At 41.7% G+C, this 14,513-nt stretch overlaps 1 protein-coding gene across 1 annotated transcript in view; it reads left to right on the top strand.

Moving 5' to 3' along the window:
• The window catches only part of pik3c2a (phosphatidylinositol-4-phosphate 3-kinase, catalytic subunit type 2 alpha), a 46,292-nt gene that overhangs the window by 28,088 nt on the left and 3,691 nt on the right, over positions 1 to 14,513 (top strand). Inside the window, exons 12-28 of the mRNA XM_041938548.1 lie at positions 2,750 to 2,872; positions 3,091 to 3,258; positions 3,572 to 3,686; positions 4,242 to 4,384; positions 6,274 to 6,465; positions 6,934 to 7,027; positions 7,158 to 7,252; positions 8,009 to 8,189; positions 8,293 to 8,397; positions 9,167 to 9,259; positions 9,512 to 9,641; positions 10,699 to 10,835; positions 11,338 to 11,507; positions 12,266 to 12,422; positions 13,293 to 13,402; positions 13,842 to 14,049; positions 14,172 to 14,296. Of these exons, the coding sequence (XP_041794482.1) occupies positions 2,750 to 2,872; positions 3,091 to 3,258; positions 3,572 to 3,686; positions 4,242 to 4,384; positions 6,274 to 6,465; positions 6,934 to 7,027; positions 7,158 to 7,252; positions 8,009 to 8,189; positions 8,293 to 8,397; positions 9,167 to 9,259; positions 9,512 to 9,641; positions 10,699 to 10,835; positions 11,338 to 11,507; positions 12,266 to 12,422; positions 13,293 to 13,402; positions 13,842 to 14,049; positions 14,172 to 14,296 (2,346 nt within the window). The remainder of the gene's footprint in view (positions 1 to 2,749; positions 2,873 to 3,090; positions 3,259 to 3,571; positions 3,687 to 4,241; positions 4,385 to 6,273; positions 6,466 to 6,933; positions 7,028 to 7,157; positions 7,253 to 8,008; positions 8,190 to 8,292; positions 8,398 to 9,166; positions 9,260 to 9,511; positions 9,642 to 10,698; positions 10,836 to 11,337; positions 11,508 to 12,265; positions 12,423 to 13,292; positions 13,403 to 13,841; positions 14,050 to 14,171; positions 14,297 to 14,513) is intronic.

The raw sequence follows: 14,513 nt of genomic DNA on the forward strand, positions 1-14,513 counted from the left end.
GTTACGACCACATTAAGTGTGTAGCTGGATTCTTCTGTGAAATTGTAAGTGGTAATATTTGATGTACTCCATGCTTTGCTGTAGGATAATGAAAACCTTTATTCATGCATTTGTACTTGCGTGATCACCCACTTGTTCAGTATTATTAGAGCCACCCACATTTCACTTAATTGTGCTTCTGCAAGGTAGGATCAAAGATGAAGACAGCAGGCAGTGGAAGCCAGTTCAGAATTATAATGACTCTATTTGCCAAGTGCATGCAGTGAGTTTAACGGCAGGATAAGCAACCGCTAACATGATGGCCAAAAAAACATGGTTTTGTCTGTAGAATAAGCTTGAATGATAGCAATGTATTGGTAAGCAGTGAGGACCAAGGAGAGATTTTTTGTGACACTACAACATGACAGCATTGTGTCACAGGCTGTGCTGTCACAGCATTGTTTTCTTCTATTAAACAAATGGCTCCTGTGTTGCTCGCCATGTCTTAATTTTCCATGCCAGTGTCCGGTTTCACCCTGACTTTATCTGCTTCGTGTGTCTGGAACAGAGCTGAGCCAAACTTTCCATCCCCAGCTCTGTCATGCATCAGTGACCAGGATCAGTACATTTCTGACAAGCCCTTCCACAGTTACATAGGTTTGGAAAGAAGCATATGAAAAACAGTTTTGATATTGTAGGAAAAAAGATAGTGTTCGAAGAAATTGCATAGAAAGTCTTGGTGGTTTATGTCATTTTACATTGTTATCACTGAAGAATAGTCCTCAACTATAGATTGATTAAACTTGTTTTATTGCTGAGGGGCAATCAGTATGTACAACCCAGATCCCAAAAGATTTAGGATGCTTTGTAAAACATAAATAAAACGGAATGATTTTTGTAAATATCTGCTTATTCTGAATTTGATGCAGCAACACATTTCAAACAAGCAAGGAAGGAGCGAGGTTCATCACTTTGTGAAAGCATGATTGTTTAAAGGAGATTTGAAAATGATTGCATTCTGTTTTTATTTGCATTTTACAGTGTCCAAACTTTTCTGGAATCTGGGTTGTACATCAGGGTGAACATCAACCAAGACCAAATCTGGTCAAGAAATTAAGGTCATGTAAAAAATGCAGCTGTTTGAAAACAAAAACATGAAGAAACCGTGAGATGGAGGCAGTTTTAAAAGCTGTGCTAAGAACTGCTGCAGTCCCTTCTTCCACGGTAATTTTCTGGTCGGCCAGTGAGGCCTTTATAACGAGAAGAACTGCTTAATAACAGGCCTATTTACTCCAGCGTGCCTCTTCCAGCAGCTATTTTTAAGCCAGCACTAAACATTGCTGCAGTGACACTCATTCCAAAGACACTTCCAAAAATATTTAGCTACTCGAAACCCAAGGCCAGAGGGACACAGGGAGTACAGTATATCCCAGCCCAAGCGAGTAGCTGGGCATATTTGTTGTGTTGTGGTGTTACTATAATGCTCCCTTATTGAGGTCCGAGTGTTTGGCATTATTGTGGCCAGTGTGTCATCCATCTGGAGCCTCAGTAGATGCCACAGCATTGCCAGCATATTGAGACACCATGACTAGTGGTTGAGCTGCCAACACAGATGGCACTGAGCAGTGGATCAAGCCTGTAGTGGTGAAAACGTGCAACTAATGTGCTTGTATTTTCGCTCTCCGCTCACATATCTCACATATGTCTCTAATAGAAACACAGAGATTATTTTTGGATGCGTGGTTGAGTCGTGTAGCTGAACTAAATGCAGGATGTGACTGATTTGTTCCCATTTTACTCCATCACATGTGGAACTATAAATCTCTCTTATCTAAATATCTTATCTATTTCTTCTATAATTCAACATGTAGCCTGTACTCATATTACATAGACATCCTACTGTGTTAAAGTTGTGGTCCTCTCTCTATATATATATGCAAACATCTAGAGGCAAGGAAATAAATAGTTGTATTCATGTATAGCCTTAAAACCTTTACCCAGCCATGGTCTACCCACACAGGTTGCCTTGGTTAGACTTCTTCTCAGGCCTGCGTAGGAGTGTGACTGACGTCTCTCTCACTGCCATGTATGTTATGATACCAAGTCCAAATGTTTGCTGTGAAAAAGGTCTGTTAGTGCATGGAGTTTGGTGACCTCCTGTGATTCTCAGAAAGTTGCCGGTCCAGTTGAGCTGCTCAGTGACCGGCAGATCAGACTGTGGTTGTATAAGCAGCTTCAGGTATGGATGTGTGCATTTGTGTGACTGCACTCCATACTCCATAGCCAAGAGGTGTTTTCAATCACTTCTGTTGCCAGATTAGACCTCCTCTCAGGCCTGTGTGGGAAGGTCCAGAGTCGCTTCCCTGGATAAATAAATGTTTGAAAAGGCTTTTAGAAAAATCAAGCTGAGAATCGCTGAGGTTTTAGCAGAATAACTGAAAACAACTGTGTGGATGTTCAGGCCTCAATAATACTTACCGATGAGTTGCCCTTGAGCAAGGCACTCACTCCCCACTTGCTCCCAAATGGAAGTATGTTTAACTCTAAATCTGTGACACGGGACATTGCTGAAAAATGGCAAGCATACGCATGGCGTCTTGGATTAAAAATGAACTAAATGAAACAGCTAAGTGTACAAAAATGAGTTGTAATGGTTTCGTCCAATCTCCAGGCTGTATAAATATGTGGCAGAGTCTCTGATCTGCCAGTTAGTGCTGATGTAAAGACACGTAGACACAGTACTAAAACGTATTGTGTTGTTTTGTTGCAGTTATGAGAAGTACTTCCTGATGTGTTCCCTCACCCACAATGGCAAGAACCTGTTTAAACCGGTCCAGTCCAAGAGAGTGGGCACATACAAAAGCTTCTTCTACCACATCAAATGGGATGAACTGTGAGTGATTGCTTTGGCTCCCCTCTCCTCCCTTCTCCTTCCCTTTCCCTCCTTTTCCTCTCCTCTCCTCTCCTCTCCTCTCCTCTCCTCTCCTCTCCTCTCCTCTCCTCTCCTATCCTATCCTTCGCTCCATTTATTTGAAATCCCCCCGACTATAACAGCAACATGCTGTTCGTACAGTCCCTCCATGCTGCTGACGCTGTTCTCGTCTCTCCCAGGATCAACTTCCCCATAGCAGTAGCTGTTCTCCCGTTGGAGTCCATACTGAGCCTGACTCTGTTCGGGGTGTTGAACCAGAATGCCAGCAGCTCCCCAGACTCCAACAAACAGAGGAAAGCTCCAGAGCTGCTGGGCAAAGTCTCTATGCCCCTCTTTGACTTCAGACGGTGAGGAGAGAGGAACAGCCGGCGGTGGCTGGACTTTTGTTTTTGAGTGGATGTCTCACCTGTTATGGAATGTAAAAGATGTATTCAAAACAGTAACTACCTTACAATTTGACACATTTTATGTTCAACTCATTTCACATATTCTTCAGTTAGCAGGAAAGTTTGGCTTCACTTGTTTTATGCATTCTCATTTGATGGACCTTCAGTAATACAAAGTCACTGACATTTACATCCTCGCCACAGCGGAAGAAATGTTGTCTATGAGATTGCTTACCTTGATTGTCTTTGTGTTTTTGCTGACTGTGTTTTGCAGGGTGCTTGCCAAGGGTAGCAGGTTGCTGTGTCTGTGGACATCTGCCCAGGGAGCTGCTGCTGCCGGCTCTGCAGGTGGCCGCAAGAGGGTGCCCGCAGAGAGAATAGTGCTACAGGTTGGTGTTGGTGCCAGTAGCATCTTTATTAATGCATTAGTATTTGTAATGGTTTTATTATTACTGGTTAATGGTTACATTATTATAAGTATGTATAGTGCATTAATAGTATTGTTAGACTTTGTGGTAACACTTATAATGATCTTGAGTACTACTAGGCAGTCAACATAGCAGTACAGCAGCAGTGGTAGCAACAGTAGTAGTAGTAGTACTGTATTAGTAGTAGTAGTAGTAGTAGCAGTCGCTGTTGTAGTTGTAGTGGTCTTTTGTCTTTTCATCTCTTTCTCTTTTATCATGACTACTATGGCTGCTTCAAATATTGCTATATGCATATTAGTAGTACTACTACTATTATACCAAAATCATCTAATAATAATTGTACTAAGTAGCAGTACTGGTAGCAGTGGAAACAGTACTTTGGTTTTATTAGTACCAGTTCTTGCCGTTTTGTTCTGGACCTAGTTTTTATTCTCTCTCAAACAAGCAGAACATTGGGTATTTGTGAAGAAAAACTGAATAAACTGATCCCAGCTTTGGTAATTGTGTTACCCTCAGGTGGACTTTCCAAACTCAGCGGTGGACGTTTTATACGTGGGACCCAAGGAAGCTCCAAGCCCAGAGCCCCACACACAGGAAGAACTGGACCCTGATCTGCGACGCAAACTGGAGAAAATCTGCAGCCGAGCTTCCAATTTCGGGTAGGAGGGTCTCTTCCATGTTTTCACAGCTACGAAGGAGAGATTGCAATCTGAGAGTTGATATCAGAACCAATTCTGTCAGTTAACTTTTCTGCTGTTTCCATCTCTTCAGCTCTGAGAGTTTGTAGGGGAAATTTGGTTTGTAGGAATGATTTCAGATTAGAGTACAGACTTCAGTTAATGCCACTAGAGAGGTCCGGTCTTAACGTTGCTCAGCATGATTTGCAAAACAGACATGCCTCTTGTATAAACACATGATGCCTGAAGCAACTGGATAATGTAATAACTTCTTAAATTGTGATTAAAGTGTCCTGCAAGAGTCAAAAATGCACAAAACATGATATTGTTTGCTGTGTATTGCTGTGTAAAAAAATTCTCTCAGAGTGTGTGTGCAAGAGAGCTGTTTGTAATGGTTTGTGTCATTATAAATAACAGTATAAGTTTGAAACCAGCAAAAAAACCAGCATTTGTTTTTACATATATACATATACACACACACACATGTAAATGTATTTTAATACATTTCACATATCAAGAAATGCAACTTCAGGGCAATCAGAACCACACTTTTAAAAGGTATTTAATTTTTATTTAAATTGTGATTGCAGTCCACTGACTGCAGGTTGAGCTTTTTATAAACTTACAGTCCTTAGTTTTAAAAGAGTTTGAAAAACTGTCACATAAGCTGTATTTCTAGTTACATTTTCCCCTCCCGCAGACAGTGTTTTGGCAGTCCCTCAGACCACCCAAAATCCTTTGGACTTACTAGATTTAAGAAGAGATTTTAAAAGATGCCACCGACTTTGCCTGCCACATTTCCCCATAAACGCCTGTATGTTGTCTGCCGCAGTGTGTCTGCTCTCCTCCAGCTGCTCCAGGCCCAGCTAAATGCTCTCTTATGCCTGCTGCCAGCCAAATCTCCTCCACGCTGCCAACATCCATGAGACTCAACTGGCACTTTAGCACAGAGAGCTCTCTCACTGGCCTCTCACCGCCTGCTTTCTGTCCTGCCCATTCATTTCTGCAGCCTTTGTGGGCACAAGACATGTGGAGCTGCAGTCTCACTCATGTGTCGTGTGTTGTTTCAGTGTGTATGATATACCATCCGTCCCAACCAACATCTAGCTGATATAGGAATTTACCCTCTGTTTGTTGGGCTCAACAAGAGTCGTACATTAATGATGTTAAGGAACCACCAGCGGACCCCTCATGCATGTGCCACAGACTTACAGTAACTAGAGTCTCACTGTGCACTCTCTCACTGCACTTAGAGTCCAGACCCTAGCCAAAAAAAATCAATAGTGTGAAAGAGTTTTTGTTTCCTTGTGTGTTTTTTTGAACTCACCTGTGTCACGTGACTCTCAGGTCTCATGATATGATTGTATTCTTGTACCTTCACTTGTAAAGGTTATCTGAACATGTCAGCTGTTTTATTTTCAAGGTGTGTAACATTTACAGACTCCTACACCCACTTTCAAGCTATCCTGAATAGCTAGTCTAACACTGTGAGGATTCTCACTGTTTTTTACTCACTTACTCTATAAACATTTTCTCAGATGTTGTGAAAAAATGTGCAGGAGTGACTTCACAGTCACATTGCTGTTAATATATTTTGCTCTCGTGTGATTTTCTTGAAGTGCTCTTTCCCTGTTGTCTGTTTTAAACATTATTGTTGATCCTGCCAAGTAAACGCCACAACCTAGAAGCACTTTTTTAACACAGAAAGATGAAATATGATAAATTAGGGCTGGTTAGATATAAGGTAAGATGCATAATACAGAAATCCAGGTATATTTGTCAATGCAGTTTATTTCTGTCTTCATTTTCTTTTTCTGTAAAAAACATCCAATCCATCTTCCCCCTCCATCTTTTTTTTATTCCGTCCCCAGGCTGAAGCGGGCAGATCACCAGCTCCTGTGGGACCATCGGCTCCACTGTCGGAAGGACCACCCCAGCAGCCTCCCCAAGGTGCTGGCCAGTGTGCCCAGCTGGGACTGGGCCAGCATAGCTCACATCCACTCCTTGCTGCACCACTGGCCCGCTCTGCCCCCCGTCACTGCGCTGGAGATGCTTGACTCAAAGTATGCTCTGTACACATATAAACACACATTTGATATATGACACCGCAGGTCCTCTTTTTAGATGATCGAATTGAATTGAATATAAGAGTAATTAATAAATAATGTGATTTGAAGAATGTATTGTACCAGGCAAACAGTGGTGGTAATGCTCTGCCATCACTGTACAATTTCTTTGTCCTTGTTATATTCACAAAAATCAATGATGAGGTAAAACATTAAATATATTGTCTTTGGACTGTTTAGAATTAAGTATATGTCAAAAAAGGATTTTCAGTTTATGTTTAATTGATATTGTTCACATCATCCCAACTTTTTTAAAACCATGGTTGTATTTGTATGTTTAATTTCTTCTTGGTGAAGCCAAAGTTAAGTTTGAAATGAGGACAAAATGTTTCTTTTCTGTTTCACTCTGCAGATCTTTGTTCTGTGTCTTGGGTCTGATTATGTTTGACTTTGGTATTTGTGTAGGTTTGCAGATACAGAAGTGAGAAGTGTGGCTGTTAGTTGGATTGAGAAGAGCAGTGACGATGAACTGGCTGACTACCTGCCACAGCTAGTCCAGGTACAGCTGAAGTAAAAATACACACACAGACATACAGTACTCTGCATGCACTTTAAAAATGCTCATTACCAAGCCAAGTCCCTACTGCCGCCCCCGTTCTGAGTCACTTTCCTCTTTCATCTCTTTTCAGGCACTAAAGTTTGAGTGCCACCTAAAGAACGCCCTTGTCATGTTCCTGCTGTCCAGAGCGCAAGGCAACATCAACATTGCTCACTACCTCTACTGGTCAGTTCGCACTGAAGCAACCAGCTGTCATAGCCATTTCCAAATAAACATCTGTTAGGAAATGTTTCAACATTTGAGTCTGACAGGAGCTGAAGTGAATGAACAGTCTTCCAGAACCTCTAACAGCAAAAATGGTATTTCAAGAAGTGATACTTGATAATCAATTAGTATTCAACAAGTGTGTTTCCAAATGCTCACTGTGTGCTGTGTGTTTTCATTTTGATGGACTTGCACTGAAGCTCACGTGGATCTACATCTCGATGTGTGTGTGCTCTCAAAGTAAAATGTTGTTGCATTGCTATTTATAACATTATTCATCACACCTGAGACATATATTCATAGTACGGTCAGTTTAACCTAGTTTGCTTCATTTCCTGTGTTATTCAGTAGCTAGGAGGAATGGTCATACAGCATGTTCCTTTGCTTTTATTAACAGAGTCCTTAAAGTTACTTATTAAAATTACCAAAGAACATCTAATTGATGATGGCCTGTTGAAGACTTCCTCAGTGCTGGGGCTCTCTGTAGAGAGTGAAAAAATAAAAATTTGAAAATTTATTTGTAGAATTCAGCGTCCTGCACTACACCCAGTGTTGTACCTGCTGCTGAGTTGGACATCAGCACTTCTGCCAGGAAAAATTAATTGTTTAACATGATGTTAAGCACTTTGATGCTGATCACATAAAAAGGGAAAGCTAGTGTCCAGGCTGATGGTCCCCTTTAAATCTTGCCCTTTGCGATGTGTGTACTTGCTGCAGGCTACTGAAGGACGCTGTGCAGGATCCGGCGTGGGGGCGGCGGTATGAGCGAGTGCTGGGTGCCCTGCTGTGCCTCTGCGGAACCAAGCTGAGAGCGGAGCTGGAGAAACAAACTCACCTGGTGACTCTGCTGGGAGCCGTGGCCGAGAGAGTCAGACAGGCCGGGGGGTCCACAAGACAGGTTAGTGTCTGTGTCGTGATCTGATTGTAATATTTCTTGGTACTATATATTATGTGTGTGCTATCACATCTCTGTGTGTTTTTCTATATTTGTGTGTGTTCAGGTGGCGCTGCTGGAGGGCCTTGAAAATGTTCAGAACTTTTTCCAGAGGAACACCTGCCGACTGCCTCTCAGCCCCAGTCTGGTGGCCAAGGAGCTAAACATCAAGGTATCACACACACACACACACACACACACACACACACACACACACACACACACACACACAGGCCATGAATAATGACAAGTTGTCAATTTGGCCTGAAAACAAAAAAATCTTTAGAATGTTCTTTATAATTGTATTCAGGTCAATAAACATCATCACGCTGGATCTACTGTACCTGATCCACAAAGAATTAGCAGTCATGATTTCATAACTGTAGCACTGAATGGAAATACACAGCTCATAAGAATAAGAACATCTCATCTGAACTGTTGGTCAGGAAACAGGAAAACAGTCACATATTCTTTTTAGAAACTCTGTGGTTCAAACCGCAGAGGAAATTGTCTCATTAAGCAACAGTTTCAACAAAATATAAAACACATGCATGCATATATTCTCATAAATCTGACACAGATATTCATCAATTAGTTGATAAATGTCGACCCTAGTTACACGTGACTTTTCTCTGATATGGTTATGATCCAGACACAAAGTTCCATTTGTTCTCGAGACATAAATCTGATTGCCTTTATTTGACACTTTGCACTAAAAGAAGTTTTCAGTCATTGAATGTTGACTTTTTCGGAGAAGCATAATGATGAAATACAGTTTGTGGCCTCTGGGTCGGTCAGACAAAACAAGCTGCTTAAAAACATATCACATAAGAAAGATATGATTAGATCTTGTTGTAGATCCTGTGGCTGGATCTTTAAAACAACATAACAGCATCATGTAGTGGAGTATATAAAACCATACCGCCTGTTTGTGTGTGTAGGCCTGCTCCTTCTTCAACTCCAACGCAGTTCCCCTTAAGCTGGCCCTGGTCAACGCCGACCCACTGGGAGAGGAGATCAATGTTATGTTCAAGGTACTGTACCTACACACAGTAGCATGAACTGTGGAAAATGGACAGTGGACACACAATGGAAGATAAACCCTATAAGCAGCCATCAGTATTTCAGACAGTACCTGGTTATTTTGTATTAATTCTAGCTGTTGTTTACATGGTTCTCATCTGAACACTGCGCCCCCTGGTGGCTGATGGGAAATCCAACCAGTAATTTAAAAAGTGCAGTGTGTTGGTCTAATTCGTCTCCCTGTTTGTCTCTTTGTATGTCAGGTTGGAGAAGACCTGAGGCAGGACATGTTGGCTCTTCAGATGATCCGCATCATGGACCGCATCTGGCTGCAGGAGGGACTGGACCTCCGCATTGTCAACTTCAAATGCATCTCCACCGGCAAGGACAAAGGTAACAGTCGGACACAGCCAGAGGCCGCATTTATACTCATCATTTCAAGTGTTGCATATCTGGATAAAGTCATGTGGGATATAAGAGGCTTTTATTTACAGTTAGCCAAGTATGTTTGTCTCTGTTGACCAGATCACTCCTCCAATCCAGAAGGAGGTCGTGATGCACCTGATGGCAAATGCTAGAAGAAGAATAACTTCTGTACTTTACCTGTTGAGCTAGCAGTAGTTAATAACTATCCGTAAGCTAACACAAACATAAATGAATGAGTATTTAAGAACTATGAGTGAGACAAAAGTTTTCTCATCTTCACAGGCTAAGTCACACATACAGATCATTCAGTGGTTGAACTGATCAGAGATCAGATAAACGCTACAACAGTTTGGAGTATCTTTGAGGCTATGTGTAGAAATCTCTGGAGCTGTTCTTACAACTGATATCACAGTGACTCAGTGAGTGGACATTTTCACAGCTTACTGACAAGTGTCTTGGACAGACAGATGCATTTACACCTCACAAATCTGATTCAGAATCTGGCTAAAATGTGTCTACAATCTGATCCAGTCTGCCCAAGACGCATCACATGACTTGGTGTAAATGGGGTCAGACACACTCACGTCAGTCAGCTTTTATTTGTACCATCTCTGACCAAAGCACAAACATCCTGTAGAAACAGGAGCACGGATAGGTAAATAGAAGTAAACCTAGGTAAATATTACTGTTGAATACAGTAATCCATCATTCTGAAGCTATTCTGTCTGAAAATAAAAGCACCATGGCCATCTGAAGAACACATAAGCTCTTTCATTTGCTGTCATTGATGGCACTCAAAGAAATTATAATGTAATCAACCTATAATAAACAAACCTATAAAACTGACTTATTTTAAATTTCTAACAGCTGATTAGGTGATTAGATTAGATGGCATCATCATTACAGTCTAAGGTTATGACTACTTGACAGACTGATCATCTATGGCAACACAGTACCCATTTAAAAGTCATACAGAGCCGACTGTGTGCATGCATTGTGTTAATAAATGCCATGTGTTGTTTAGGCATGGTGGAGCTGGTGCCGTCCTCCGACACCCTGAGAAAGATCCAGGTGGAGTACGGCGTCACCGGATCCTTCAAAGACAAACCGCTGGCAGAGTGGCTCCGCAAGTACAACCCTGCTGAGGATGAGTATGAGAAGGTATCAAAACATGTAACAGCTGTGAAGCTGCCACTCCAAGCCCACAGCAACCGTTGATGTGTGTTGCACACAGTAAGAAGTGCACTGAGCTGCTTTTTAATGTCTTAAAATGTAAACTAGTGAGCGAAATGGCTCAAATATTGAAACCATAATTTTCCTTTGACACAATGATTTGGCTGGGTAGGAGTTTAAAACACACACCGTTCATGTACTCTTGAAGTTTATAGCAGTTGTAGAACTTTCTGACCTTTGACACCAATAAATGTGAAACCATACACCCAACTCACAACCTCTGACCCTAAAAATCTACTGCATAAAGGTTGACCCTGAACAGGACACAGAATTAAAAATCAAATACATGCTTATATGGAGCTCTTTCTGAAGAATTGAAGCCAATGTTGCACTACCAAACCAGTCAAACAATACCTAAAGCCTTTGCTTCATACTGAGTATTCATATCTGTTCCTTCCATCTTTCTGTGTGTCACTCTTTCTCTTTTTAGGCATCAGAGAACTTCATCTACTCATGCGCAGGATGCTGTGTGGCAACCTACGTGCTGGGCATCTGTGATCGCCATAACGACAATATTATGCTGCGCTCCACTGGTCACATGTTCCACATCGACTTCGGGAAGTTCCTGGGTCACGCCCAGATGTTTGGCAGCTTCAAAAGGTGAAGATCAGATATGCTCATTTAGGGCGTGTTTGCGTGTAGTCAGATAAAACATGCTTCGGTGCGCTATCCGGGTTGAAAGGTTTTTCCATAAGGGCGTATCAGGATGTTTATTATTCTGTTTTTATTACCAGGAAGTTACCAGATAAAAGGTGAAAAGTCCAGCTGATCTCAGTGGAGAAAGCTAACAGAGCTGATTGTAAAGGTTTACATCAAGTTGTTGGAACATTGGCCTATCCATCACAGTGATGAGGAGATAGACACAAAAGCTATCTGTCTCAGTTGTAGTGTATGCTAATGTGTTATAATGAACCACCAGAGGAAATAATGCAGTGTTGCATCATCATAATTTGTTGTTCAGCAGAGCAGCCCTTAAATATTCAATCAACCACAATTCCTTTGTGGATCACTGAAATTCAGGTGTAGGATTTGCTCTATTTCTTCACGGCAAGATTAATGTGTTTTCTCATGCATGACCTGGTTCATAGCTCACACACTGTACTCATTGCCAGCTTGACTCTGTCCAGGTGGACCGCCCTACAATCGTCTTCTATTTTTTGCTTTGTGGTGACTTTCTTAAGGGTGCCCCTGTGGTTGTTTTAGTGTGCTGGGGCGGGAGGTGTGTTCACTCTCCTGATCCTGATTTTCCAAAGGATTTAAACTACACACCTGCAATCCACATACCTTTTCTTTCTAACTTCTCGGCTATCTGTCCTCAGAAGCTGAGTTTAACTCCTCTCCTCCATCTTTCCCATCAGGGACCGAGCGCCGTTCGTTCTGACCTCTGACATGGCATACGTCATCAACGGAGGCGAGCGTCCCACCAGCCGTTTCCAGCTGTTTGTAGACTTGTGTTGCCAGGCCTACAACCTCATCCGCAAGCACTCCGGGCTTTTCCTCAACCTGTTGTCCCTGGTTAGACAGAATACACACACATAAACTATTCACACACATATGTAGTCACACACAGAGCATAGATATGTTAAGTTGGCATTTTTGTTCAAACGGTTGTTGTAGTAGTTGTAGTTGGGCAGCAACTAACAATTATTTTTGTAATTATCTAATCTGCAGGTTTTTTTCTCTATGAATCAATTCATTGTTTGGTTTATAAAGTGTCAGAAGATAGTGAAACACATCATGATTTCCCAGAGAAGAGGACGTCTTGAGACGTCTTGTTTCGTCCTTTTTAATAGTTTTTGGCGTCCTTTTTAAAGTGTCCTTCTTGTGTAGTTGAACTATTTTCTTTTGCACCTGCAAGAGCCAGAATGGCGAAATATGCAAACAAAGCAGTTGTGTCTTTGTAATAAATCACTGCTTCACTGCTGTCCTGGAAATGTCTATTTATAAATATCGATGGGGGCAAGTAGTGTTGTATCACTTTTCAAACCCAAGAGGCAACTGAGCCTTTAAAAAAGGAAAAATAACGCATTAAATCGCTTAAACAGCAATGATGGAAAGCTAATTTTTGCTGTTGTCACTTAATCTTTTGTGACTGGTTTTATTTTGAAATGATAGATCCATCATGCAAAATGATTGACAAAAAAAATTTACTATAGCACTTTGATGTCATTATCATGCTATTAATGAACTTAATTCAATAAATATTCTTTAATATGGATGTACGCTATTTTGAAGATCAAATCCTGATTCTATTATACACAGTGCATATGTATAGATTTTGTGTAATAATGTTACTTATTAAGAATGTTAAGAACTGCTAAATGAATAACCCAAAAAATGTATTTAGGCTTGTGTGTTCATCTCTTCTTGTTGTGTGTGTTGTAGATGACGTCCTCAGGCCTCCCAGAGCTGACCGGCTCTCAGGATCTAAAGTATGTGTTTGATGCTCTGCAGCCTCACAACACAGACGCTGAGGCAACTATCTTCTTCACCAGGTAAATGCATTAAATAATCTGTTTCCACCTTTGTTTCAGTAAAGAATAGAAATTTGCACCATGGGGAAAGTGTTACATGTAATTTCTCCAACTCTTACACAAGCTAAGAACTGGAAAAGCCACAACAAAGTGAAGAATCAAGTGCTCTTCAGAGGATTTCTAAATTCTCCCATGTGAACAGTCGCTATTTGGGTTAAAACAATTATTTTGAGTTTAAACAATTTTTTTTTGCTGCTACAAACTCAAAATCCACCAGGTGGCAGTGTGGACATAGTATGGAAGAGCATTCCTGCTGTCTCACATGACAGCAGCAAAAACTCCTTACACACCAGAAATCACATCAGGTGAATCTTAATGTACAGCCTGTCAGGTTAGAGTTTAACTAAGTTTGCTGCCTTGTGAAATATTTGTCTGACAGTTTTATGTCAAACCTCTTCAGGCTGATAGAGTCCAGTCTGGGCAGTGTGGCCACCAAGTTCAACTTCTTCATCCACAACCTTGCCCAGCTACGATTCTCCGGTTTGCCCGCCAACGACGAGCCCATCCTGTCTTTCTCCCCCAAGACTTACACTCTGAAACAGGAGGGCCGCATTCTCCACGCCTCCATCTTCTCCTTCCAGAAGAGATACAACCCCGACAAGCACTATGTGAGCTTCGTGGTGTCATGTTTGTCTGACTTCTCTGTGTTCCATCACATCTGTGGATGTAAACTGTAAAAATACTGACCCCCGATTGCATGGCTGTCTGCCTCCCCGTCCTCTCTGTGCAGACGTATGTGGTGAGGATCCTGAGGGAAGGTCAGAATGAGCCCCAGTTTGTCTTCCGCACTTTTGATGAGTTTCAGGAGCTCCATAACAAACTCACCATCCTCTTCCCTCTCTGGAAGCTGCCAGGGTAAGGTATCATCTCAGCTGTGACTCTTTATATCTGAAATCCTCAGTAGGAAACTGTTAGACAGCACTTTCCTATACTGACACATCAGGACCAAACACAGAATCTCACCTTCACCCTCTGGAAGGTGAAGCTTAACCTTCCCTCTATGAGCTTGTGAGGTTGCTATGCAGCCGCTGCCTCAGCACAGTAACACTGAGGAGAGTTACATCCCATTCTG

This window comes from Chelmon rostratus, chromosome 6 (genome assembly GCF_017976325.1).
Source record: "Chelmon rostratus isolate fCheRos1 chromosome 6, fCheRos1.pri, whole genome shotgun sequence".
NCBI lineage: Eukaryota > Metazoa > Chordata > Actinopteri > Chaetodontiformes > Chaetodontidae > Chelmon > Chelmon rostratus.